Source organism: Larimichthys crocea, chromosome X (genome assembly GCF_000972845.2).
Source record: "Larimichthys crocea isolate SSNF chromosome X, L_crocea_2.0, whole genome shotgun sequence".
Classification (NCBI taxonomy): Eukaryota; Metazoa; Chordata; class Actinopteri; family Sciaenidae; genus Larimichthys; species Larimichthys crocea.
The window spans coordinates 30113923-30140918 of record NC_040020.1 but is presented as its reverse complement, the minus strand read 5'-3'; the positions used below and the strand labels follow the sequence as shown (position 1 = coordinate 30140918).

At 37.7% G+C, this 26996-nt stretch overlaps 3 protein-coding genes across 10 annotated transcripts; all 3 read left to right on the top strand.

Annotated features, from left to right (window-relative positions):
* The first annotated feature begins 9637 nt into the window (after positions 1 to 9637).
* LOC109136943 (uncharacterized) lies at positions 9638 to 21402 on the top strand. 7 transcript variants are annotated; one of them, XM_027283752.1, is made up of 10 exons: positions 15383 to 15594; positions 15928 to 16230; positions 16310 to 16543; positions 16718 to 16822; positions 17380 to 17592; positions 17840 to 18181; positions 18486 to 18834; positions 18922 to 18979; positions 19264 to 19417; positions 21188 to 21402. In XM_027283752.1, the coding sequence occupies exons 1-9, from the start codon at positions 15540 to 15542 to the stop codon at positions 19393 to 19395; spliced, it is 1791 nt and encodes a 596-aa protein (XP_027139553.1). In that variant the 5' UTR covers positions 15383 to 15539; the 3' UTR covers positions 19396 to 19417; positions 21188 to 21402. The 7 variants fall into 7 exon arrangements, with proteins under 7 accessions (XP_027139551.1, XP_027139553.1, XP_027139552.1 ...); XM_027283751.1 differs by having other exon boundaries at positions 21185 to 21402; XM_027283750.1 differs by lacking the exons at positions 15383 to 15594; positions 21188 to 21402 and adding an exon at positions 9638 to 10025 and having other exon boundaries at positions 19264 to 20413.
* Positions 21403 to 21817: 415 nt separating this feature from the next.
* Positions 21818 to 23456, top strand: LOC113746560 (uncharacterized). The gene is made up of 4 exons (XM_027282654.1): positions 21818 to 22002; positions 22343 to 22645; positions 22954 to 23187; positions 23347 to 23456. Exons 1-4 carry the CDS (start codon positions 21948 to 21950, stop codon positions 23454 to 23456), a joined length of 702 nt encoding a protein of 233 aa, XP_027138455.1. The 5' UTR covers positions 21818 to 21947.
* Positions 23457 to 24547: 1091 nt separating this feature from the next.
* LOC113746719 (sialoadhesin-like) lies at positions 24548 to 26924 on the top strand. Of its 2 annotated transcripts, none has more exons than XM_027283757.1 (4): positions 24548 to 24871; positions 25206 to 25530; positions 25619 to 25670; positions 25913 to 26924. In XM_027283757.1, exons 1-4 carry the CDS (start codon positions 24739 to 24741, stop codon positions 26030 to 26032), a joined length of 630 nt encoding a protein of 209 aa, XP_027139558.1. In that variant the 5' UTR covers positions 24548 to 24738; the 3' UTR covers positions 26033 to 26924. The 2 variants fall into 2 exon arrangements, with proteins under 2 accessions (XP_027139558.1, XP_027139557.1); XM_027283756.1 differs by having other exon boundaries at positions 25176 to 25530.
* Positions 26925 to 26996: the final 72 nt, after the last annotated feature.

Here is a 26996-nt window from a genome sequence, read left to right as displayed (position 1 = left end):
GTGACTTGTGTGACGTGTTTTACTGATGGCAGAGAAACTGAGTTCATTTTTCATTAGTCTGTTTAGTGAATAAGTAACTAGTTTAGTTATGTGTACACACAAAATTACTTTAGGGTACTTTAATAAATCATCAATTTATTCCTGCAAAGGTTTAGGTGGGGAAATCACATTTAGTAGTCTGAAATTTATTTTATCCCAACTACATTTCAAAAAGGCGTTGCATATAAAACCCTTTTTTGTTGGAAGTCTGCGTAAATGTCAGTCATGTATGCAAATAAGCTACACTAGTAACCGAAGAAAGGAGACATGAAACGTATCATGGAGGCGAGGTTTAGGGAAATCTTGTTGGACTGGTTCTACTGTCAACTACTAGTATTTACATGTTCCTTGTATGAGTCATACAGTTTCTGTCCCTACACTTTACTTGGTATGTTAAAGAGATTTAAGAATTTGTGAAATTGGTTTAATGGTGCCAGGAAAAACGTGTGAACACATTTAGAACAAAAACAAGTGGTAGCTGCAAAATATTTTAAATTCTCACTGATGTGTTTGTACAATCTTCCCTAACTTAACCTGGCAGACCAGTTTAAACCAGTCAACTTTCATTAAAAAAAAAAGTGCCAAAAGGTGAAAACGCAGTTTCACAGCCTGAAAATAAATCTGAAGCTTTCTATCAGGAAGTGAGACACAAGGAGGAAGAAAGCGAGAAACACCTGGACTAATGTTTTACGGGAACAGCCTTGTAATTGAGAAACCAGACTACATTCAAGAGTCTCACACATTTGCATCCTTATCGAAGGAAACATAACATCAGGGTTTGAGCTACAGATGTCTCTGAACTGTTTCGTCCACACCTTGAGTGCCACAGCTGTGTCTGTCAACCACTGTTTGTGTGCGTGGACACATTTTCGGCATATTTTGGACATCAGCGCAGCTCACTGCAAACGAAATAGGTGCAGTAGTTAACATAATTTTTAGGTGATGAATGGTTATGATTACAGTTATGCCTCACAGGACTGAAAATAAGTCAGTGTAGAATCCCTGAAAGTGATACTAACGTGTGTGCGAGGTTCAGAGTTGGCTCAAAGTGCTGACTGCTGTCAAGCAGCTGTGTAAATTTAGTCTTGGCAGTAAAACCCTTTAAGCACAGACACAGACACAGACACCTCCCTGACAGATTCCACAGTAGTGATGCTTTTTTCCTTCCTGAGAAGACAAAGATAAGAAGAAGTCCCCAGCTGTGGGCTGACAGAAAGAGATAAAAAAAAAAGTCTGCTTTCTTGTGACTTTGATATCTTTGTCAAACGAGTCGTTGACTAATATTTAAACCTGAAAGAACTGATGATTAATTGCACGCGAAGGCTAATCTGCTTTTGTTGTGATTCCTGTTGTGTGTAGCTGGTAACAAAAGTGAGTTCATGTGTAAATGATCCTGTCATTGTAATTAAGTACAATTTCCTAGATAGCAAGTGCTATTATACAATTATTATACTGAGTATAGCTTGTCAAAAACAAGTCAACACCGACCTTTTTCATTTAATTAAAGCAGATGAAGCTCTGATGTAACTAATAAAAAAAGACTGATGGCTTTATTTTATTTAAAAGTCCCAGGAGGTCATACACAGTAGCCATGTCCGAATTTGTTAGTATTCATGCTGACTGTTTTGGGTATACTTGGCTGTACGTGGCTGTTCTCTCCTGTGGACACCCTGCATAGAAATACTATTATAGTATTCATGTTATCGATTACACCTGTGTTCACGCTGTAAAAAGGGCCCTTTGGGATGATTTGCAACCTGTAATCATGTCTTATTCTGAGTATTTTTCATTGGTTGTAAAAGAAAATTTAGGCACATTTTCCTTCAATTTGTGAGGCAGTATATGGATTTATTTTTTACAGATTTAATCTGTTATAAAGTTATATCACAGTATATCATCGTACCACATCTTATAAGGCTGAACTTATGTGACTCTTACTATGAATGCCTCTACCTGCTTGGCCAATGATCTTTTAAGATATGATCTCATTTTTGAAGGGTGTGTTTATGTCTGTAGGCAAAACATGCTTGAGATTTATCCCCACGTGAGGTGTGACCTTCAGAGTGCAGGGTAAAGCTACGGTTTCTACATGTAGTCGAGTTACTGTAGCGTTGAACATGCTTTACACATAGACCCCTGCAAAGGTTGAGAAGTTTAGGATTCATTTAAAAAAGATGCAGTGTGAAAGTAAAGTTATCTTCTTTTCTTCTAAAAGCTGATTGATGGAAAGAAACACATTATCAGATCATGGGTGTGGTGGCTCCGAGCAAAGCAGTAGATTATTCTTGTCTTGTTACATTCCTCTGTGGTTGTAGTATTTACGATCACGAACACTTTCATTCAGTTGAATTATTCACAGCACAGTGACGGTGTACGATTTTGTTGTTTCCTCAGTGTCACACCAGAATCTGTGCATGCGTATGTGCAGTCATGTGTCTTAGTTCATCTTAGTTCATGAGTTTTTTATGAGCGAATTGATCTGAACTACACACAACAAGCTGCTTTGTAGTCAGGGAAATTCAAAGTAGATGCTTCTGTACTCAGAAAGCCCTGAGGGAGTGTTACACAAATTACAGACTCACTGTAACGTTTTTTTTTTTTTTTTTTTTTTTTTTTTTTTTTTTTTTTTTTTTTTTTTTTTTTTTTTTTTTTTTTTTTTTTTTTTTTTTTTGTCTTGCACACATATTTTTGAAAGGGCAAAATGTTCATTATGAATTCATTCGTGCAAAGATCACAAAGGGCCTTGTGCTAAGATGTGCTATTGTTGCAAAGCCAAAGACCATGAAATCGATCATCCTAGTAAGAGTCTTTGACTTAACACAGGCAACCAATTAGTTAATTTAGCATAAAGACTAGAAACTGGGGGGTGGGTAGCTCTATCCAGTGGTATCAAAATCCACCGTTATCGAAATCGCAGAACTTCTGCATTGGACTTTCTTTAGCTTTAAGGTTCCTAATTTCTTTTCCTTCTTCTGAAATCTGAAATCTGTTTAGACTTGTTGCCCAGAGCCAACCCAAGTAAAACTGGTTTTGTTGGTTGCGTACTGAATTGTACTCTTGTATAACCTTAAGTGTAGGCTGTTGAGACAATCCTTAGCTATATTTCAAATAACATTACATGACTTGATGGCATTTGGCTCACCAGCAGTTGAAACCTAGTAAGGCTGTAAGGCTATTCATAGTTTGTCTACTGTAAGTCAGTGATGGCGAAGCAATCTGACACATTCTAATATTCTGACCTCGGGCTGTTCACAGGTTTATTCCTGGCAGATTTGAAACTATAACACACATGCAACACGTGATGGATGATCTTGTATGAACTCCACTTGCAGATACGTTCATACTGATATGATACCATTTGGTTTTTAGATCTGCCTAAACACCAAAATGCTGTTGCACTGCAGATACAGAGGGTACAGTTCACCACCAGTATAAATAATGTCCTCTCTAGTAATGAGAACATTTCAGAATATGCTTACTAAGAAGAAGAAAAAAGACAGATGAAGCCACTCTGTGAGTGATAAAACAAATAAAACAACAATTATGCTCGCCTTTAACATTTTAGATGTCCTTTCACAGGCATGACAACAGCTGTAGCCAACTTACCAATTTAGCCTATAACTCCTGAATGGTATGAATGAATAATTTTGTGCATTAGAAATCACTTTGTGTTTTCAAAAATATGTGTAGTTTGCAGTGTGGCTCCAGAGTGAAATATTTCAACAACTATTAGATAGATTGTGGTTAAAGTCTTGTACAAACATCCATGTTCCCCACATGAATTGAGTTCTAATGCATCTTTGTTGATTCCAAGAACAGGTCAAAATTGTTTTTATTGTTTTATTTTTTACCATAGTTTAACAACTAAATAGCTGCATCACTAATCACATGACACTGCCTCAGCTGTAGATTGTGTTTAGTGCCGATTAGCAAATGTTAGCATGCTAACACAAAAACTGATATGGTGAACATGATGAGCATAAACATGCATGACCTGCTGATTTTAAGCATTTAGTTTAAAGTACTGCTGTGTCAGTACAGCCTTACAGAACTGCAAGCATACTGCAGAAATCTTGTTTCACGCAATGTTATGCTTTGACTAAAAATCTTCTGCGCTGCTGTTTTAAATTTTGGAACATATTTAGATTTGAATTTTGGTTTATAACATACATAACATAACACGATGCAAAGAAAACCTATACAGAAACAAGGAATTGTGTTGTATGTGCTTAAACCTAAAACAGCTACACTTTGGAGATAATGATGGTTAGCTCATTGTAATGCTGAATACTCAACTAAGAATAGAATTTATCTGCCATTTGGTGGTCTTTAGACTCTTAAGATGATCTAAGTGATGACGCAGAGGTTTTCCCACTCATGACACCCAGCGCCGGTCCTGGCCACATTTGCGCCCTGGGCGAAAACCCCCCCCCCCGAGGCGAACATTTTCTCGTGCGCCCTAACGGCCGCCCGTGCGCCCCTGGATGCGCCGTGCGCCCCGGGATGCGTACGCCCCCATCGGTCTGTCCGACGCCCCCCTCTGCCTTGTCAACACCCCGCTCCCGGGGCGCCCGCTCCGCTAACTTAATGAGCGGTATCGAAAATTACAGAGGTTTTTTGCTTTTTCGGGCGTTCGTGCGCCCCCCACGGAGAATGCGCCCTGGGCGGCCGCCCACATTGCCCATAGCTAGGACCGGCCCTGATGACACCAGTAAAAGTCTGCAGTTGTATTTTTTTTTTTTACAAGCAAATGATTATTGTCAGAATTGTTGTTGACCTTCAACAACCATATCAGCTCATGTTAATAACCAAACCATGGTGTGATCCCAAACTCTTTTAATATTTAACAGATTTTTTTTTCTGCTGTGGGGATATTCGGTAACAATAATGGAAAAGGAGAAACACACTCGAACACACAACACTTTACTACAGCTTCTGACGTTTGTCAACATGACTCCTAAACCACATGTGGCAAATATTAAAACAGACTTTAGGTAAGGTAAATGTACAAGTTTGAGTTAGTCACAGTCAAAAACAGAAGGAAAAGGACAGTTTCCTAACCCTTTCATGACCCTAGGAGCAGGGTGTTAAGCACTGAGTAGTGTTTCCCCCCAGTTTTACTCATCACATAATCATACTTCCTCCTATAGTCAGTGTTTGTGGGTTGGTCTGTTATTCTTTAGAGATATGGGCCGGAGATCATCAGATGTTTCATCACGTCCTGTGTTTGTAAATGTTTCCTGCACCCGTTAACCAAGACCCTGTAATGCAATAAAGGTAATTTACCAGACAGTGTAGGTTTGGTGTCAACATTCGTAAGGACACAACAACCGCTGCATGTTTCTTAATTGTTTCTAGGGAATTAAGTTTATTTTAATTTTTTTTATTGAAGTATTTTACTTTAAAGGCTCCTAAGATCATATTTCTTACAGAATTATAAACTATCAAAGCGTTGCAGCAAAACTTACTGATAAACGTCCTTTTCATTTGATTCCATTCTCTTTACTGCCAAATTTAAATAATATTGCATAAAATCAGTCTTATCTGCCTTTTTAAAGGATAGATAAGTCTTGAAAGCCCTCTTTAACTTTCTGAATCCTTGAGCTAGAACCTAAAAGCAGTTTAACCAAATAGATATTTTCTTAAAGGGTTCCTTTTGAAAGTTTCAGATTTTAAATACTGAGTATGAGCACTTCAAGTTATCCCGAGAGTCAATTCTCAAGTAATACTGAGAGAGATCCTCTCCTGAATTTCACCCAGTGTGACCGTCTGCCCACTCTAGCTGAGTGAATCATCGCGCTGGCCTTCACTTGAAATACTCCACGGAGGATCTCTGAGCAGTTGAGCTCATTACTGAGGTCATGGACTACAGATTAGAAGAGAGATTTACTACCAGAAAGTGGGATGACACATTTGTTCACTCTGCCTCACTGTCTTTCATGTGAGACCATGTGCAAACGAAAGGAATTAACATTTATTTGGACGTATATTGGGAATGTTATATACAAAAAAAGAGACACCACATCCTTACATATACTCTACAGTATTCATACATTTATGGTTGACCAACACTTTCTGCCTTATATCTGGAGGCAATAATCATTCTTGAAATCCAAAATGTGACAAACCTCCTGAATAATATATTTTACAGTTTACAATGACTGTGTTGCATAAGAGTACAGTGTTCCTTTTTTCTTCTCCCTTTTATTTACCACAGACCCATCCAACTACTTTTCCTTGAGAGAAGTTCAAGTGTGCAAAACCAATGTGAGGTTAAGAGCAAGGACTACTAGGCCTTTCTTAAAAAGCGAGGACTGCCCTGTTTTCCACTTACTTAAAGTGTGTGTGTGTGTGTGTGTGTGTGTGTGTGTGTGTGTGTGTGAGTCATTTCGTAGTAACTGAGAAATGGGTGGAGTCAGATGAGAAGCATGTTTTTTTATGTTGACATTCTACAGAAAGAGGAAGCCAGTACTAATATTTCTGAGAATTAGCCAAAGAGGAATTCACACTCTGTGCAACGGAACATTTGATAAGCGTCTCATATGAGTTCAGAAATTAGACTCGACAGCGTATTATTCAAAAAGTTTCTCCTGTAGAAATTGTGTTGATTTCTTTATTAAGCTTTTAATTCTACTGGTGAGCAACTCACTCCCATTTGTCTGTAGCTCAAGGGTGCCATCTGGTGTTTAATTCTAAAATAAAAACAAAAAAATGATTGTGTGACCTCGAAGTCATATTAAGGAATCCAGAGCAAGAGATTCTACTGGATGTCAAAAAGTAAAAACAACAACAACAACAACAACAAAACACTTTGACTTTGAAGATGTCATAACTTTTTGTCAGAATGTTAGGACACACTTTGGGGAATCAACAGGTCACATTACTGTGTGCTGACACAGGTCAAAGAGACCCTGTAATAAGTGCAGACTCTAGCACCACAGAAAAACAACTTTTTTGTTTGTTTTGTGAGCAATTTAACACAGCATTCCCTGTTAGATGCAAAATGTTGAGATTTAATTTCCTAGATGACCTGCAATGTTTTTATTGTTTGTTTCTTTGTTTATATATTGATTTGTTGTCTGAATGATCTGCCTCATACAGATTTCTGTTTGTGAAGCAGTGTCCTTACAGAATTTAAAACAAAAAACAGAAAACAGACAATAAGCTGACATTGATGTCGCCACAACTGTCAATTAAAACACTGTTGTTTCTTTAAGAATTGTATTTTCTCATGAAGAACACGGTTTTTAAAAAGTGTTTCCAAAACTTTAAGCACTTTGGCACATATTTTGTTCCTTACACATCTCATTACAACCAAAAGGGGACCTGCCAGTCAGTTGTTTAGTGTGCTTCTGCAGTAGTTCACAAATCTAGGCACAACTCATATGAGGTTAATGTTGAATGTAATAGAAGGACACATTGAATAACAGTTACATTTTTGGTTATTGTTGCTATAAGTATTATAAAAGTGGTACCAAAATATTAATAATCAGACATCAGTGGATGAGCCCTGCTCTATCCAGAGGTTTAAGTTTCCCCAAACCTCCACAAACGCTCCTCTCACATTCACACCTCTAATAGCTTTAAAGTCAATTTCTTTTTAGAGTTTTTCTTTTTAATTGACTGATTAAGTTATACACTTTAACATATTACAGTACCTTAAAAATCAATGTATTATCTCCCAACAGAAGCACATGCCTCAGCAGCACAATCTCTAACATAATGTGCTGTGATGATGACGCCCTCTGAAGGACACAATCCCAACTGCTGAAGAGCACAATGAGTCAGGCGCTCTGACTGAATGTTTTATATGAATTCATGCACACATGTCATTTTGTCTTTTGTTCTGTCTGTTGAAGCGTCTGTACTGCAAAGAGAAAGTTTTGCACTTAAGTTGAACATTGTTTGTTGGGGTCGTTATTGGCAAACAAATGTTTTGTGTGTTTTTTTTAAATTATTATTATTTATTATTGTGTGATCAGGAAGTGTTGATATCTCAGTTATCTGAAAAATAGCTACTAAGTCCTTTTAACGTTTGATAATGTTTGGAGAAATTCAGCCTCAAAGTTCTTTCTTTTGCATTGTCAAAGCTGCAGTGACTTTGATATGGAAGCAGTTCTTGCAAACCTGGCTGATGTTCAAGGAGAGAGAGAACACACGGAAATTAGCAGGGGAAATGGGGATTTTTATTTACTCAAAATGATCAAAAGAAATATACACAATATTGCATGTAAGTGACGTATGGGTCTATAGACCTTTGTCAGAAATTATGGATCAAAGTGTCAATAGTACAATAGTGTAAATATAGAGCATAATGCCCTTTTTTCAATGAAAAAGAAGGAACTTTGAGGCTGAATTTCTCAAAAATGATACAGTAAATATGCTTGATACTGACTGATTGAACAGTCGGGATGGTCGTAAGGTCAGGTGTATGAACCTTTGTCAGAAATTATGGATCAAAGGGATTTTACAGTACAGTAAATATAGAGCATAATGCCTTTTTTCAATGCAAAAAAACAACAACTTTGAGGCTGAATTTCTCTCAAATGATACATGTTTGATACTAAGTCAGTGAGTAGTAAACATAGTCTTGAGGTGCAAAATTTAATTCTTTGTCAGAAATTAGTATGAAAGCATAAAGCCTTTTCATAAGAAAATATTAGCATTTTAGTTCAATAGCTTCTAGACTATGTGGTCTGAAAATCATCTTCGGATCACATTGGCATGTCTGTTTTTACTGCCATGGAATAACCGACGTTTTATTTTGAAAACAGAAAGTTTGCTCGCTCCGTATCACGGACTACCTGCATTTGCCATATATTCTGTAATACGGGCGCACTTTTGAAATTTTGGTGCGGTTGATTTGACCACGGAAAAGACGAACGACAGCTCACTTGACCGCAGTAAAATTTGACCACTTTGTCAACCATAGTAACATACCACAAGTGAGAGGTACACGGGTGGCGCACTGCAGATGTGTAGCTTTATTCTCTGTAATATTAAACAAAGGGAACTTCAAACACAAATTTAAATTGTGTGTGTGTGTGTGTGTGTGTGTGTGTGTGTGTGTGTGTGTGTGTGTGTGTGCCTGCAGTGCTGTAACAGAGAGCCTCACAAAGACGGCTTCATCACTTCAGGCCGCATATGGCAAGAGTAAATTAAAATAATAATAATATATAATAATAATAATAATAATAATAATAATAATAATAAATAATAATAAATAATACATAAATAACAATAATACAGTTGATATTTAAAAAGCACAAAATATGCAGTGTATTAAAACATGATTGAAGTTAAATCTGCTTATTTTGTGCTTCAGTCAAACACAATAACATCAGACAAGATTTTTACACCGCCCTGCTCTCACAGGAAGTCATTTTCACACCTTTTTGATGAATACATACCGCAGTTCAGCACAAATGCATGCTGCATAAAGAGCTGATAGACAACATAAAGAAACTGATATAAAATCATGAAACAACTGAATAGAACAAAGAGTTACTCTACTAGAAGGCTTTGAGTGACAAAATATCTTCTACGATACAGTACATACATTCCTTAGGTTTAAAAGAAAGAATAGTAAAAAATTGTGGAAGAAGGAAGTTTCAGAGTTTTCAGAGTTGCGAAACTTGTTGTGGCAACAATTCAGTCATTTCCAACCAATGACTGAAGTCTTTACTCATGGTTTCCTTTTTACTGAAATATTATTCATATAACGTTGGCGGAAGTGAAATTTTGATGTCAAAACTACACGCAGTCTGCCAACCCCTCCTCACACTGACCAACAGTTCTCTCCAGTCTTATGTTTGACTCACTTATATTTTTGACTTCTGTTTGGATGAGTTTTAGTGAATGCAGCAGTTGTAAAAAGTTCATTGAATTATAAAATCAACTTTCTGATTAGGAGCTAAAGACTTTAACAACGATGTTGTTGGCAGAAGCTGGATGTGTGTTACTGGGTTTCTTCCTGTACATCTCAGGTATGATTATTTATGCTTTCTTATATTAGTATAATTAAAGTAGCTGCAAGCAATTGTCATTTATATTGATTCTGGTGGACCCTGTGAACAAAAGCTTTAATGTTTCCACTGCCTCGTTTCATCTGTTTCAAAAGTAATCTGACTGAATTCGACCTGGTGACAGACATTAAGAATAACAGCATAGAAATAGCCAAACTCATTGATGGTCATCACGTAAAAGATTATACTACATGCCAGTTCTCAAGATTATCACTTCATCTGATGGGATGAGTTTCTTAAACACTCAATGCTTAATAGAAAAGTGTGATATATAAATCTGTCTTCATGTGTGCTTCTGTTAAAGGGGTTCAGGGACGAAAAAACAGCATCTGTGCGTTAAAAGGTTCATCAGTGGATCTGCCCTGCTCAGCTGAACATCCCACTTCAAACATAAAATGGTACACTGAACAGAGGAACTTTGTTCAGAAGGAAGTCTCTGCAGATGGAAATCGTGTAACGTACAACATGTCAGAAGAGAATCACACAGCTCTAACAATCAAAGATGTGACAGAGAGTGATGCAAAGATTTACTGCTGCAGAGAAAATACTGACAAACCAGAACTCTGCGGGCACAAAAGAATTCAGCTCAATGTTACAGGTACAGTGGCTGTCAGTCATGAATTACTTACAGAATGACATCAGTATATTAACTCTTATTTTATTCACCATCATCTCAGACCTGCAGGTGAAGGTGATTCCCACCACAGAGGGACAGACAGTATCACTGATGTGTAGCACCAGCTGTCCTCTGACTGAAGAACCTGCAGCCTACATCTGGTACAAGAACGGAAAGTTTCTCTATAAGGACTGGTCTCCCTGGTACCAACAGCTGGTCAGCAGTGAGGAAGCAGTCACATACTCCTGTGCTATCAAAGGCTACGAGGATCTCAGAGCCCCTGAAGTCTCAGTGGGTGCGTGACAACGTTTAGTTTATTATCATGTTACAAAACCTCTTTATACTTTAAGGAATAATTTTATTATCAGACACTAAAATTGAATTATAAGTTCCAGTGTCTAAATTAGTGTTTAAATTATTGACTGTGTACCCATCAAAATAATGTATATGTTTCTTTTTGTCCAGATTTTGTCACATCGACCTGCTTTAGTGTGACCTATGCTAAAGGGAGAATGTGTTTCTTATAGCGACATCAGTGGTGAGCCCTGCTCCATCACTATCCCAGAGGTAAGTTTCCACAAACAAACAAAAACAAAACAACAAACAAACAAAAACAAACAAACAAAAAACAACAAACAAACAAAACAAACAAACAAACAAACACTCCTCTGTCCTTACACCTCTCATTTCTTTAAAATCAGTATTTTACTGAGGGACAGTAAACATGATCCTTTATTTTAATCTCACAGTGTCATATCATTGTGGTCTTGATAAAATAAAAATAAATATAAAATATTTATAATATTTTGTATCACAGTTGTATAATTATTTTGACTAACAATGGTCTAACAGTTTATCATAATAATTTATGTATTTGTTTTATTGAGTTATACACTTTAAACAGCATATTTATTATGTCCAACAGAATTACGAGTTCAAAGACTCTGAAAGAGAATATGTCAAACTGACCTGTGGCACCAGCTGTCCTCTGATAGACGCCCAAACTGCATATAGTGGTACCAAGGTGGAAAGTTACATCATACAACAGAGACACAGCTTTGTCACCACCTCCTCTGATGAAGGACAGTCCTGTGCTGTAAACAACACGAGGATCTGCACTCTGCCCAAGTCTGTGGTTTGAACTAATTAACATACTGTGAGGTCTGCTTTGACTGATGGTGTAATGTTATCATGAACTAAAAAACATAAAAGACAATAGAAATAGATTATATGGGTAATGTTGCAGAATCATATGGTGTCAATAAAAACTCAATGAAACTTTAAAAAACTTGAAGTCAAAACACTGAGACTGAGGACACACGTGTTTATTTTGTTCTATCACAAAAAATGCTGTTTTTTTTCTATATTTCAGGCCTGATGATGAGAAACTGCTGGAGTGTGAATTATGTCAGAGGAGAATCTGTGCTCTGCAAGGCTCTTCAGTGAACATCTCAAGTGAATATTTACATCCTGAAAACCAGCAGCCAAAATCTAAATGTTGGTATAAAAAAAGAGAAGTGTTGAGGAGGATGCTGAAGAGCTGATTAAGGCTGCAGGTCAGTGGGTATCAGACAACATGAAGAACCACCACATCCTGACAATCAATGACCTGAAGAAGAATGACTCAGCAGAATACACATTCAGACTACAAGAAGAAAATGGAAGAATGGAACCCAGTCTGACTTTTCCGGAGTAACTTTGGTTGTCACAGGTAATTCTGCAATCAGAGTAGCATTTGTTTCTTTCTTGTGATAAACAACTGTTCACTCACAGTGGCAAAGGTGGAACAGATCTAGTGAGATGTCGTTCTATCATTTCAAAATGTCTTATTCTATGTGGAGGGTTTAAGGTATAGATTTTTATTTTATTTATTTTTTTTGAGAACACTGACAAATTACATGTTCCTGTCATTTATGTTAGACTTGTTCTTTTTATTTGAGCTCATTCACGTATTGAATCATCTTCCAGGCCTGACAGTGAAGTTTGCTCCTTCTGCAGTGGTGACAGAGGGTCAGAGAGTCACACTGACCTGCAGTACCAGCTGTCCTCTGTCTGACAACACAAACTACATCTGGTACTTGAACAGTCGACCTCTGACCCTGCCAGAGAACCAACACAAACAGCTGGTTCTAGATCCAGTCAGCAGTCAGCATGCAGGAAACTACTCCTGTGCTGTGAAAACCCACAACAACATCAGCTCCTTTGAAAAGACTCTCACTGTCCACAGTAACACAGGAAAATGGACACCAGCAGCAGCTGCAGGAGGCGTAGCTGTTCTCCTGGTTATCATACCTCTCGCTGTCTTCTTGTGGATTAGGTGAGCAACACTGTGCTCTGTTGCAGATCAATGACGTTCAGTTTCAAATCCTAATTCAATTGTTCATGCATTTCATTTCTTTCACTACCCAGAAGAAAGAGGACTTCAGGACAATCTCCTAAAACTGGAGCAACGGACAACATGGAGGAGGTAAAGATCAGACATTGTCAACAAAGTCCGTACTCAACATTTAACTCTTAATACCCGGACAGTACGATTTAAAACTCTGGACTGCACAGGAGCCAAAAACCCCACACTTAACTTGTACACAGTTTCTTCGAAACAATTCATTACTTTTTAACCTGTAAGCACAGTACAAATAATTGTTTCTTCTCAAAGAACAGACATTTCTAGATCCAGCTGCATTGGAAAACAGATGAAGTGTTTCTTCCAACATTGGTCTTGTGTCAAACAAAGTAAACTAATATTATTTGTCTTGTCTCCTCATCAGCTAAACCTGGTTCATTTGTATGAAGACATCTCACCTAAACCAGCAGACCAGGAGGAACATCCCTACAGCAGAGTCCACATCTCTGAGACCCAGTCAGTTCCTCTTTACTCCACCGTCCAACCACATCCACCTAAAGAACAGGAGGATGACAACTATGCTCTTGTGAACTTTACATCCAACACCACCCCTGAGTGAGCATCTCTTACCATTACAACTGAGTCAGGGTCTACCTAGTACCTCGTGTGACCTTTTAAATGCAGTGTTCTTGGAAGAGGATCACAAGGACTATCCAAAACACCCACTGGATTATAGATATGTTGTGGATTAGTGACGAACATGGTGTGTCATTTGGACATATTTAAAAGTGGGATTAGTCATATTAGAGAAAAAAAAGTTAATTATTCAAACTTATTCCCAGGTTGTCAAACACTGACGTAAATTGGAAGTAAACAAAGTGGCTCGGAGTAAGCCACACAACCCAACAGGTAACGATTGGAGGAGGTCCTCACTGCAGAACATGAAATGGGGTAGCATTGGATGCCTGACCCTGAAGCTATTCTAATTCAACTGCCTTTCCATTCGCTAAAACAACTGTGAGTCCACACTCCAGATCAGGGGGTGACAATAATGCACCCATTAGCTGTTTGCCAACAACCAATGAACTCAAAAGAAGAAGAAGTGGGAAGAAAACCATTGTGACGGCCGAGTTATGACAATGGATTGTGATAATTAAAATTGAAGGCAGTGTTTCATCATGGAAGGAACAACTGACTAGCCCGTTATATTTTAAGATTCAATTGTTGTATTGATGTGTTGATTTTAAAAACTTAGAAACAACTGAATCGATCTGCTTAAAGAAATGACTGGAACAAATAATAGATACTGTAGTCGACTAGTGGGAGATACTTTTGTCAGGTACACTCAATGAGGCATTTAATGCTTGTTTTTTTTGTTTGTTTCTTTGCTGGTGTATCATCTTGCATAATGTTGTTTTATTTGCAGCTATATACTGTAAAAAGAAAAAAGACAAACTTTTGTCTGATTTTACTCTCAACAACATGTTGTAACATCCATGTTCTGTAGTGTATTAAAAGATCATAGACATTACACTTGCAGTTTGGTGATCATCAAGTTTTTTTTCCCAATACAAACACCAGACAGCTTCACATATCATTCATCCCACTCTGCAACTTTGTCATGAAAATATAAAGTTTAACATCGCTATATGTCCCAAGAAGAGCGCTTGTGTTGTCTATAAGTGAAGCATGTTTTCTAAATGCTGCAGTTGCTTGTTTTGTTCATCTGCATGTGTTTTTATTGTCGCCATCTAAAACTGAACGAACTCGGTTGAGCAGCATAGTACTCTGAACTGCTCTCAGCGAATGCTGAGATCATGTGATGTCATGAGGACCCCCTCTGTAGGACAAGCTTGCAACTGCTAAAGACTTCAGTTTGAAGTTCAACCTGCTGAACGAACATTGCTCTTTTCGTTTGATGTGGGCCAACAAAATTTGGGTTGTGGGGTGAGGAAGTGTTGATGTTTCAACAGGATTAAGTCATTTGTAAAGTGGTCGAGGCAACATATGTCGAGAATAAATTTTGAAAGAAATACAACTGGTGCTGGTTTTTCTTCATTAAAGTTTGCCTTAATTATAAACAAACCACAGACAAGATTGTTCACACATCTCTGTTCTCACATGAGGTCATTTTAACACCTATTAAAGAATATATACTGTGGTTTGGTACAAAAGAGTCCATTCTGTCATTTCCAGCCTTAGTATAAAAAAAGTGAACTGCTGTCGTGTTTGAACAATGACTAAAGTCTTTACTCATAGTTTCCATTTTACTAAAAATAATAATTGCATAAGGTTGGAGGAAGTGACATTTTGATGTCAGAGCTGCACGTAGTCTGCCAACCACCCTCACACTGACCGACAGTCCTCTCCAGCCTTTAGACTGTCAGCAAGCTGCTGTTGATTTTAAACACTCTTTATATTTTTGACTTCAGTTTGGATGAGTTTTCATGAATGCAGCAGTTGTAAAAAGGTCAATGAAGGTCATCAATCTTCTTATTAGGAGCTAATAACAGCCATGTTGTCGGCAAAAGCCAGATGTGTGTTACTGGGTTTCTTCCTGTACATCTCAGGTATGTACGATTGTTTATGCTTTCTCATATTATTATAATTAAAACAGCTGCTAGCAATTGTCATTTAGTGTTGATTCTGGTGGACCCTGTGAACAAAAGCTTTCGTGTTTCCACTGCCTTGTTTCATAAGATTAATCTGCCTAAATTCGACCTGGTGGCAGACATTAAGAATAACTACACAGAAATATTATACTACATGTCAGCTGTCATGATTATCACTTCATCTGGTAAAATGAGTTTCTTAAAACCCATTAATTTATAGTATACCTTCATTAAGCTTTCTTATATTAAGCATGATTTATAGATCTGTCTTCATGTGTGCTTCTGTTAAAGGGGTTCAGGGACGAACAAACAGCATCTGTGCCTTAAAAGGTTCATCAGTGGATCTGCCCTGCTCAGCTGAACATCCCACTTCAAACATGAAATGGTACACTGAACACTGGAATGGATATAACTTTGTTCTGAATGAAGTCTCTGCAGATGGAAATCGTGTAACGTACAACATGTCAGAAGAGAATCACACAACTCTAACAATCAAAGATGTGACAGAGAGTGATGCAAAGTTTTACTGCTGCAGAGAAAATACTGACACACCAGAACTCTGCGGACCACACAAAACTCAGCTCCATGTTACAGGTACAGTGGCTGTCAGTCATGAATTACTTACAGAATGACATCAGTATATTAACTCTTATTTTATCCACCATCATCTCAGACCTGCAGGTGAAGGTGATTCCCACCACAGAGGGACAGACAGTATCACTGATGTGTAACACCAGCTGTCCTCTGACTGAAAACCCTGCAGCCTACATCTGGTACAAGAACGGAGAGTTTCTCTATAAGGACTGGTCTCCCTGGTACCAACAGCTGGTCAGCAGTGAGGAAGCAGTCACATACTCCTGTGCTATCAAAGGCTACGAGGATCTCAGAGCCCCTGAAGTCTCAGTGGGTGAGTGACAACGTTTAGTTTATTATCATGTTACAAAACCTCTTTATACTTAAAAGAATAATTTTATTATCAGACACTAAAATTGAATAATAAAGTTCCAGTGTCTAAATTAGTGTTTAAATTATGTGACTGTGTACACCATCAAAATAATGTATCATGTTTCTTTTTGTCCAGATTCTGTCACATCGACCTGCTTTAGTGTGACCTATGCTAAAGGGAGAATGTGTTCTGATAAGCAGACATCAGTGGATGAGCCCTGCTCCATCACATATCCCAGAGGTTAAGTTTCCACAAACAAACAAACAAACAAACAAACAAACAAACAAACAAACAAACAAACAAACAAACAAACAAACAAACAAACAAACAAACAAACAAACAAACAAACAAACAAACAAACAAACAAACAAACAAACAAACAAACAAACAAACAAACAAACAAACAAACAAACAAACAAACAAACAAACAAACAAACAAACAAACAAACAAACAAACAAACAAACAAACAAACAAACAAACAAACAAACAAACAAACAAACAAACAAACAAACAAACACTCCTCTCGTCCTTACACCTCTCATTTCTTTAAAATCAGTATTTTACTGAGGAGACGAGTAAACATGATCCTTTATTTTAATCATTCACAGTGTCATATCATTGTGGTCTTGATAAAATGAAAATAAATATAAAATGATTTTTATAATTATTTTGTATCACAGTTGTATAATTATTTCTGTACTAACAATGGTCTAACAGTTTATCATAATAAATTTATGTAATTTATTGTTTTATTGAGTTATACACTTTAACATGCGTATTTATTATGTCCAAACAGAATTACGAGTTCAAAAGACTCATGGAGAGACATATGTCAAACTGACCTGTGGCACCAGCTGTCCTCTGATAGACGCCCAAACTGCATATAAGTGGTACCAAGGTGGAAAGTTATACCTATACAACAGTAGACAACAGCTTTTTGTCACCTCCTCTGATGAAGGACAGTCCTGTGCTGTAAACAACCACGAGGATCTGCACTCTGCCCAAGTCTGTGAGTTTGAACTAATTAACATACTGTGAGGTCTGTTTTGACTGATGGTGTAATGTTATCATGAATCTAAATACATAAAAGAAATATGATTATATGGATAATGTTTCAGAATCACATGGGTCGATAAATACAATAAAACTCAATGAAACTTTAAAAAACTTGAAGTCAAAACACTGAGACTGAGACACACGTGTTTATTCTGTTCTATCACAAAAAATGACTGTTCTTTTTTTCTTCTATATTTCAGGCCCTGATGATGAGAACTGCTGGAGTGTGAATTATGTCAGCAGGAGAATCTGTGCTCTGCAAGGCTCTTCAGTGAACATCTCAAGTGAATATTTACATCCTGAAAACCAGCAGCCAAAATCTAAATGTTGGTATAAAATAAAGAGAAGTGTTGAGGAGGATGCTGAAGAGCTGATTAAGGCTGCAGGTCGAGTGGAGTATCATGACAACATGAAGAACCACCACATCCTGACAATCAATGACCTGAAGAAGAATGACTCAGCAGAATACACATTCAGACTACAAGAAGAAAATGGAGAATGGAAACAGTCTGACTTTTCCGGAGTAACTTTGGTTGTCACAGGTAATTCTGCAATCAGAGTAGCATTTGTTTCTTTCTTGTGATAAACAACTGTTCACTCACAGTGGCAAAGGTGGAACAGATCTAGTGAGATGTCGTTCTATCATTTCAAAATGTCTTATTCTATGTGGAGGGTTTAAGGTATAAAGATGCCTATATTTTATAGAAAGTTAAATTTAGTGTGGCAGAATACAAAATGTTGATATGATTTGTTTTTTGAGAACACTGACAAATTACATGTTCCTGTCATTTATGTTAGACTTGTTCTTTTTATTTGAGTTCATTCACGTATTGAATCATCTTCCAGGCCTGACAGTGAAGTTTGCTCCTTCTGCAGTGGTGACAGAGGGTCAGAGAGTCACACTGACCTGCAGTACCAGCTGTCCTCTGTCTGACAACACAAACTACATCTGGTACTTGAACAGTCGACCTCTGACCCTGCCAGAGAACCAACACAAACAGCTGGTTCTAGATCCAGTCAGCAGTCAGCATGCAGGAAACTACTCCTGTGCTGTGAAAACCCACAACATGCTCAGCTCCTTTGAAAAGACTCTCACTGTCCACAGTAACACAGGAAAATGGACAGCAGCAGCAGCTGCAGGAGGCGTAGCTGTTCTCCTGGTTATCACAGCTCTCATTGTCTTCTTCTGGGTTAGGTGAGCAACACTGCGCTTTGTTTCAGAGCAATGACATTCAAACTCTGATGAAATCAAACATTCATTCACATTTCTTTTACACATCAGAAAAAAGAGGTCTTCTAGTCGATCTCCAACAACTGAAACATCACTCCACGTGGAACAGGTAACAAAACAAGATTAATATAATTCTGCTACATTAGAAAAACATTGGCATTTTATTTCCTGCTTCTCATACAAAGGAATAATCATTTCTTCCCAGTCTGGACAGCAGCATTAACTTAAGACTCTCACCTTTTTTCACCTAAGTCAGAACCTTCTCATCCAATTGCTTTTATGCACCTTTTTAATTGAGCTCTAGTTGAATTTTATAATAGTCTGAAAGGAGTATCAGCCAAACTACTGAATGCAAAATGATGCAATGTAATGTTATGTGTCTTGTCTCCTCAGCTAAACCCTGATGGCATGTATGAAAACATTTCAGCTCAGTCAACAGAGCAGGATGACCATCACTACAGCAGACTCCACTTCTCTAAGAACCACAAAGAAGATCTCTACTCCACCCTGCAGACAGCGCAGTGAAAGGAAACAAACGTTTGTCATGGTATGTTGCATAGGAGCCTGCCCTGTTTTAGTCAGTGAAATAACTTCATTATCACAGCATAGCATCATTTACAAGTGTAAAGTTCAATGCAAACATAAACCAGAGAACGTATTTCTCTGTAGGACAAATCTTTAAACAGGAGATGTGATGCATTTTGTCTGTATAAAGGATGCAAGTGGTCAAGCAGCAGAAAGCAGCCTTCACTGTGTGAAAACTCTCAAGAGTGTTTCAAAAATAGTATTTTACAAGCAGAAAGGCCACAGATCAGATTCTTTGATGACTTTTTGCTGTTGGATTGGACAAATTTTAAAGCCATGTTTGCTACAAATGAATCACAGTCTTAAATAAACATAAATTAACCATTTATGATGTTGAAATCATAGAATGTTAATGAACCAATATTGTATTGATCTGTTTTTACTGATCTGTCTGGTTGAAACTGATCCAAAAAACAAAAACAAAAAAATCTCCATTAAGCTGTTGTAGCTAAATGCAAGAAAACTGTAAATAAAATAAATATAATATTGCTCCTTAGTGTGGTAACAAATCTGTTCATTATACTGTTACACTTTTCACTATATTTTATTTTGCTTTGTGTGTCTTCCTTTGAGAAATATGACTGTGACTTGTTACAAGGGCCAGGCAGGAGTTTGGGTTGTAAAATTATGTTTGAGTTTCTCTGAGCAGTTCTTTAACTTACTATGCTAGGATAAGGGCTTATTCAGTCATCATCGGAGAACTCCCTGTCAGGATAACAACTGAACTTCAGTTGAACTCATAATCAAGTAGGAAGCTCCATGGTCATATCAGGGGCAGAGCAAGAGCTGTATAAATGTTTGTTACTTTCTCTCACTCTTTGTCAGACTCAAGTGAAGATCTCTGACCTTTCAGCTGAAACACTTATAACCTGATTTGCTTTGTGTGATATTCTTGTTGCTGTCTTGTTCATGTTGTCTTCTTAACCTCATTCTATTTCTACTCTGAATAAATCACCAACAAAGACAATATTGGAGTAACTTTGTTCATTTGTTCATCTCTCGTTGGTGTGTAAATGTATCGCATGTAAACAGAGACACACATATAATCCTGAAAACCACAAAAAAACATTTATTTGTGATATTTTAGATGTAATGTAATATTGATCAATATGGACATAAAAATAGTGTGTTATTCTTTACAAATATGTATATATAAGAAGAACGTGATGTTTCAAACATGTTTTCCCAAAGTTTAAGTTCTTTGAAACATATTTTGTGTGAAGCACTTCAGTCCTGAATCAAGTGTGAAAGAGTTCACAATTCTCGGCACAACTCATCTGAGGTTAATGTTGAATGTAAGAAAAGACACATTGGATTGCAGCTACATGTTAGAAGATGGTTATAAATTTAAAAGAAATGGTGGATGGACTTTATTGTCTAAGTTATATTTGCAACATAAGCCCAGAATGTGATTACTGTCACTGTATGTTTCTGTTCTGGGACACTCACCCTTCAATATCACACTAAGGTGTATCTATAAGTCAAATGCAAGAGGCTTAGACATAAAAGACATGATAACAAAATGTTCTTTTAATCAGACATCAGTGGATGAGCCCTGCTCCATCACATATTCCAGAGGTTAAGTTTCCCCAAACCTGCACAAAGAAACACACAAACTTCCCTCTCACGTTCATGCCTGTAATGCTTTTAAAGACAGTTTCTTTTTGAATGAAATGATACACTTTAACATGATACAGTACCTGATGGAAATCAATGTATTATGTCTTAGCAGAAGCACATGCCTCAGCAGCATAGCACTCTGAATTTGTCTCACTGACTGCACGGCCTCCTGCAGAGATGATGTGCTGCGATGATGACGCCCTCTGGAGGACACAACCCCAACTGCAGAGAGCTGAATGAGGAGTCAGGCGCTCTGACTGAATGTTTTGTATGAGCTCATACACATGTCATGTTTTCTGTCTGTCTGTTCTAGCTGCCAGGAAGTGTGGATGTTTTTTTATCACTTATATGAAAGCATTAACTAATTTGTAAAGTGGTTGGCAAAAAGTCAGCTTAGATAAAATACATTTCATGTTTAAAGAATACAGGATCTGCAGTGTGTTAAACATCATTTACTTCAAGTTTGCTTCCTCATTTAAGTTTGCATCAATCGTAAACTAACTGCAGACAACTCCTTCACACGTTTTTACTCCCACATGAGGCCATTTCACAACTTTTTTTCTTAAATATTATGCTACAGTTAAAGGAAGATGGTTTCAGAGCTGCATGTTGTGTTGTGTTATTATAAAGATAAACAACAGTTCATTCTGACACCTCCAGCGACCGAATGTGGAAGGAAGAGAAGTTTTTGTCAGAGCTGCATATAATCTGTCAACCACCCTCACACTGACCAACAGTCCTCTCCAGCCTTTAGACTGTCAGCAAGCTGCTGTTGATTTTAAACACTCTTTACATTTTGACTTCTTTTTGGATTAGTTTTCATGAAACCAGCAGTTGGTGTTAATCGTTAGGAGCTAAAGACTTCAACAGCCATGTTGTTGGCAGAAGCTTGGTGTCTGTTTCTGGGTTTCATCCTGTACATCTCAGGTATGTATGCTTGCATTCTTATATTATTATAATTAAAGCAGCTGCACGCAATTGTCCTTTATATTGATTCTGGTGGACCCTGTGAACAAAAGCTTTAATGTTTCCACTGCCTCGTTTCATCTGTTTCAAGATAATCTGACTGAATCTGAACTGGTGGCAGACATTAAGAATAACTGCATAGAAATAGCCAAACTCACTGATGATCATCACGTACAAGATTATACTACATGCCAGTTCTCAAGATTATCACTTCATCTGATGGAATGAGTTACTTAAATGTTCAATGGTCCATAGAAAAGCATGATTTAAAACTCTGTCTTCATGTGTGCTTCTGTTAAAGGGGTTCAGGGAGGAACAAACAGCATCTGTGCCTTAAAAGGTTCATCAGTGGATCTGCCCTGCTCAGCTGAACATCCCACTTCAAACATAAAATGGTACATTGAACACTGGAATGGATATAAGCATGTTCTGAATGAAGTCTCTGCAGATGGAAATCGTGTAACGTACAGCATGTCAGAAGAGCATCACACAACTCTAACAATCAAAGATGTGACAGAGAGTGATGCAAAGTTTTACTGCTGCAGAGAAAATACTGACAAACCAGAACTCTGCGGACCAAACAGAACTCAGCTCCATGTTACAGGTACAGTGGCTGTCAGTCATGAATTATGTAGTATCTTGACATTGTTTATATTTGATATTTGGTATTTCCCTAGAGGGAGCTCTAGGGGATCAAGGCATGTGTTACCTGTCAGGAAAAGTATATGTGAGGCCCCCTGCTGACCTTTGATGTGCTATGTCTGTGCTGACTGAATTATTTGGAAGTAAAGCCTAAGAGCAAAGAACTCTATAACAGCAGTCCTGTGTCATATTTTTACAAAGTGAGATGCACAATGTAATAAATTACTTACTACAGTATATTAACTCTTTTTTGATCCACCATCATCTCAGACCTGCAGGTGAAGGTGATTCCCACCACAGAGGGACAGACAGTATCACTGATGTGTAGCACCAGCTGTCCTCTGACTGAAAACCCTGCAGCCTACATCTGGTACAAGAACGGAGAGTTTCTCTATAAGGACTGGTCTCCCTGGTACCAACAGCTGGTCAGCAGTGAGGAAGCAGTCACATACTCCTGTGCTATCAAAGGCTACGAGGATCTCAGAGCCCCTGAAGTCTCAGTGGGTGAGTGACAATGTTTAGTTTATTATCATGTTACTAAACCTCTTTATACTTTAAAGAATAATTTTATTATCAGGCACTGGAACTTTAAATTAAAAAGTTTTTGAAGAACAGTGACTGTGTACACCATCAAAATAATGTATCATGTTTCTTTTTGTCCAGATTCTGTCACATCGACCTGCTTTAGTGTGACCTATGCTAAAGGGAAAATGTGTCCTGATAAGCAGACATCAGTGGATGAGCCCTGCTCCATCACATATCCCAGAGGTTAAGTTTCAAACACACAAACCCTCTCACCCACACACCTCTAAAGTCAGATTTTCACATAAGAGACAAGTAAGCATGATCATTTATTTTAATTATTCATATCATTGCCAAAGACAACAAAACATAGTTTTTACCTCCTCATTGACAGAATGAGTTCAGTTCTATAATTATTATTTGTTGTATAATTGTTTCTGTACAACAATGGTCTGAAGGTTTATTATCAATTATGCATGTAATTGATTATTCCATTAAGTTCTACACTTTAACGTGTTACAGTAACTGAAGATGATATGTTTATTATGTCCAAACAGAATTATGTGTTCAAAAGACTCATGGAAATGGATATATCAAACTGACCTGTGGCACCAGCTGTCCTCTGATAGACGCCCAAACTGCATATAAGTGGTACCAAGGTGGAAACTTAGACCTATACAACAGTGGACAACAGTTTTTTGTTCACAGCTTCTCTGATGAAGGACACTCCTGCGCTGTAAAAAAACATGAGGATCTGCACTCTGCCCAATTCTGTGAGTTTGAACTTATTAACATACTGTGTGGTCTGCTTTGAGTGATTGTATAATGTTATCATAAATCTAAACACATAAAGGCAATAAGAAATATGATGATCTGAATAATGTTACAGAAATATATGGGTTGATAAATAGAAAAGGAAATCTAAAAACTGTTTTGACGCTGTGTTTTTCTGACTTTAAAATCACTGATGAAATTGGGTTGATGACTTGTGGCAACTGGATGTCCCTGTAGACTCACAGTCAGTCAGTGAACACACATGGGAGTCATGTAGACATAAAACTATTCATGAAACTAGAAACTGAACAAACCTGGTTGAACAGTTCTCTGACAGTTTGCATTGTAGATCATAAGGAAATGTGATCATTCGTTTTCCATTTTCAAGATTTAATGAAATCGTTCATAGAAGCTGTACTTGTACAGAAAAGGTCAAAACACTGAGACCGAGACAAACTTGTTTATTATGTTCTGTCTGTGGGTAATGATATTCAAGCTTCAGAATCAATCACAAAAAATGACGGTCAGTCTTTCATCTGTATTTCAGGCCTTTATGATAGATAGAAGTGCTGGAGTGTGAATTATGTCAGCAGGAGAATCTGTGCTCTGCAAGGCTCTTCAGTGAACATCTCAAGTGAATATTTACATCCTGAAAACCAGCAGCCAAAATATAAATGTTGGTATAAAATAAAGAGAAGTGTTGAGGAGGATGCTGAAGAGCTGATTAAGGCTGCAGGTCGAGTGGAGTATCATGACAACATGAAGAACCACCACATCCTGACAATCAATGACCTGAAGAAGAATGACTCAGCAGAATACACATTCAGACTACAAGAAGAAAATGGAGAATGGAAACAGTCTGACTTTTCCGGAGTAACTTTGGTTGTCACAGGTAATTCTGCAATCAGAGTAGCATTTGTTTCTTTCTTGTGATAAACAACTGTTCACTCACAGTAGCAAAGGTGGAACAGATCTAGTGAGATGTCGTTCTATCATTTCAAAATGTCTTATTCTATGTGGAGGGTTTAAGGTATAAAGCTGCCTATATTTTATAGAAAGTTAAATTTAGTGTGGCAGAATACAAAATGTTGATATGATTTGTTTTTTGAGAACACTGACAAATTACATGTTCCTGTCATTTATGTTAGACTTGTTCTTTTTATTGGAGTTCATTCATGTATTGAATCATCTTCCAGGCCTGACAGTGAAGTTTGCTCCTTCTGCAGTGGTGACAGAGGGTCAGAGAGTCACACTGACCTGCAGTACCAGCTGTCCTCTGTCTGACAACACAAACTACATCTGGTCCTTGAACAGTCGACCTCTGACCCTGCCAGAGAACCAATACAAACAGCTGGTTCTAGATCCAGTCAGCAGTCAGCATGCAGGAAGATACTCCTGTGCTGTTAAAACTGGCACAAAAACCATTATCACTAGTGAAAAAACTCTGACTGTAAAGCAAAGAACACAAACAGCAACAGCAGCAGCTGGAGCAGCAGGAGGCATAGCTGTTCTCCTGGTTATCATAGCTCTCTCTGTCTTCTTGTGGATTAGGTGAGTAACACTGTCCTCTGATGTAGATGACTTTCAGGTTCTAATCTGAAATCACTTGTTCATGTATGTCATTCATTTTAATAACCAGACAGAAGAGGACTTCACAACAATCTCCTGGAACACCGGACAACACAGAGGAGGTAAAGACCAGACATTTCAACATTTAAGTCTTAATAACAAGTCTGTAGATGTTAAAACTCTTGACTGCAACAGAGCCAAAAACACCACACATTATTCTTTCTAAGGCTGTAAGGTCTGTCAGAGTTAGTCCTGTCAATGAATACTCTCTGTGTAAAATCTGCTCCCAAAAGTCCAGTTCTTAGTGTGGAGGTGTGGTGTCCCACAATGTAAACTAATATTATTTGTCTTGTCTCCTCATTAGCTAAACATGGGTCCTCTGTATGAAGATATCTCAGCTCAACCAGAAGACCAGGAGGAACATTACTATAGCACGGTTAACATCTGTAAGACCCAGAAAAATCCTATTTACTCTCAACTTTAGATCTAACACGACCCCCGGTTGAGCATCTCTTACCATTACAACTGATTCAGGATCTACTTAGTGCCCTTTCTCATTAGTCGTACTACCACAGTGAAGTGTTGTGAACAACGTTTCTTCAACGTCTCACATTCAAGCTGAACTACACATGAGTTTTGATCTCTTTAGACTTTTTTCTCTTCTCCATGTACTTTGGAATAAGGTGACATTGTACCAGAAATCCATATTCTGTTTCTTAAAAACAAAAATGTTTATCAGAGTTTTTCACTTTTCACTGCATCATGAGAATCTGGCATCTAAACGCTGTATTCAGGCCACGTGACAGTATGACATGATTTCTTAGTTTGTGTGAACCTTTAAATGCAGCGTTCTTGGAAAATCTATCCATATCTATCCATAACACCCACTGGATTTTAGATATGTTGTGGATTGGTGACAGTCATGGTCAGTCATGGTGTGTCATTTGGATGTGTAAATATTTACAAATCAACTGAATTGATCTGCTTAAAGAAATTAGTGGAACGAATCATTTAAAGACACCTTGATTACCTCGATTTAAATCATTTAGAAATGCACTGCCTCAAAGCGTTGCAGAGTACTTTCTAAAAAGCTACTTAACATGGTGTATTTTGTGTCAGAGGACTTCTTTTGTAACAGCACAGAGCCCATTTTCACTGTTATTGCAAAATCATATCACCTCTGGCCGAATCAACTGATAAATGGTTCACATGGTCCTGGAAAAAACACCATTAGAGATTTTGAAAGTAGGATTGTGTTGCTGTCAGGCTTCAAGCTATCAGTGTCAGTCATGTCATACTTGCATGTAATAATAAAAAATAGAAGGATAGATTTTTATTAAACTATGTTTTTATAGCCTCTGCATGTGACAGCAACCATGTTGTGCAGCTGTGATGACTGTATGTGTATAGCAGTACCACACTGCAGATGTGGTATATATATATATATA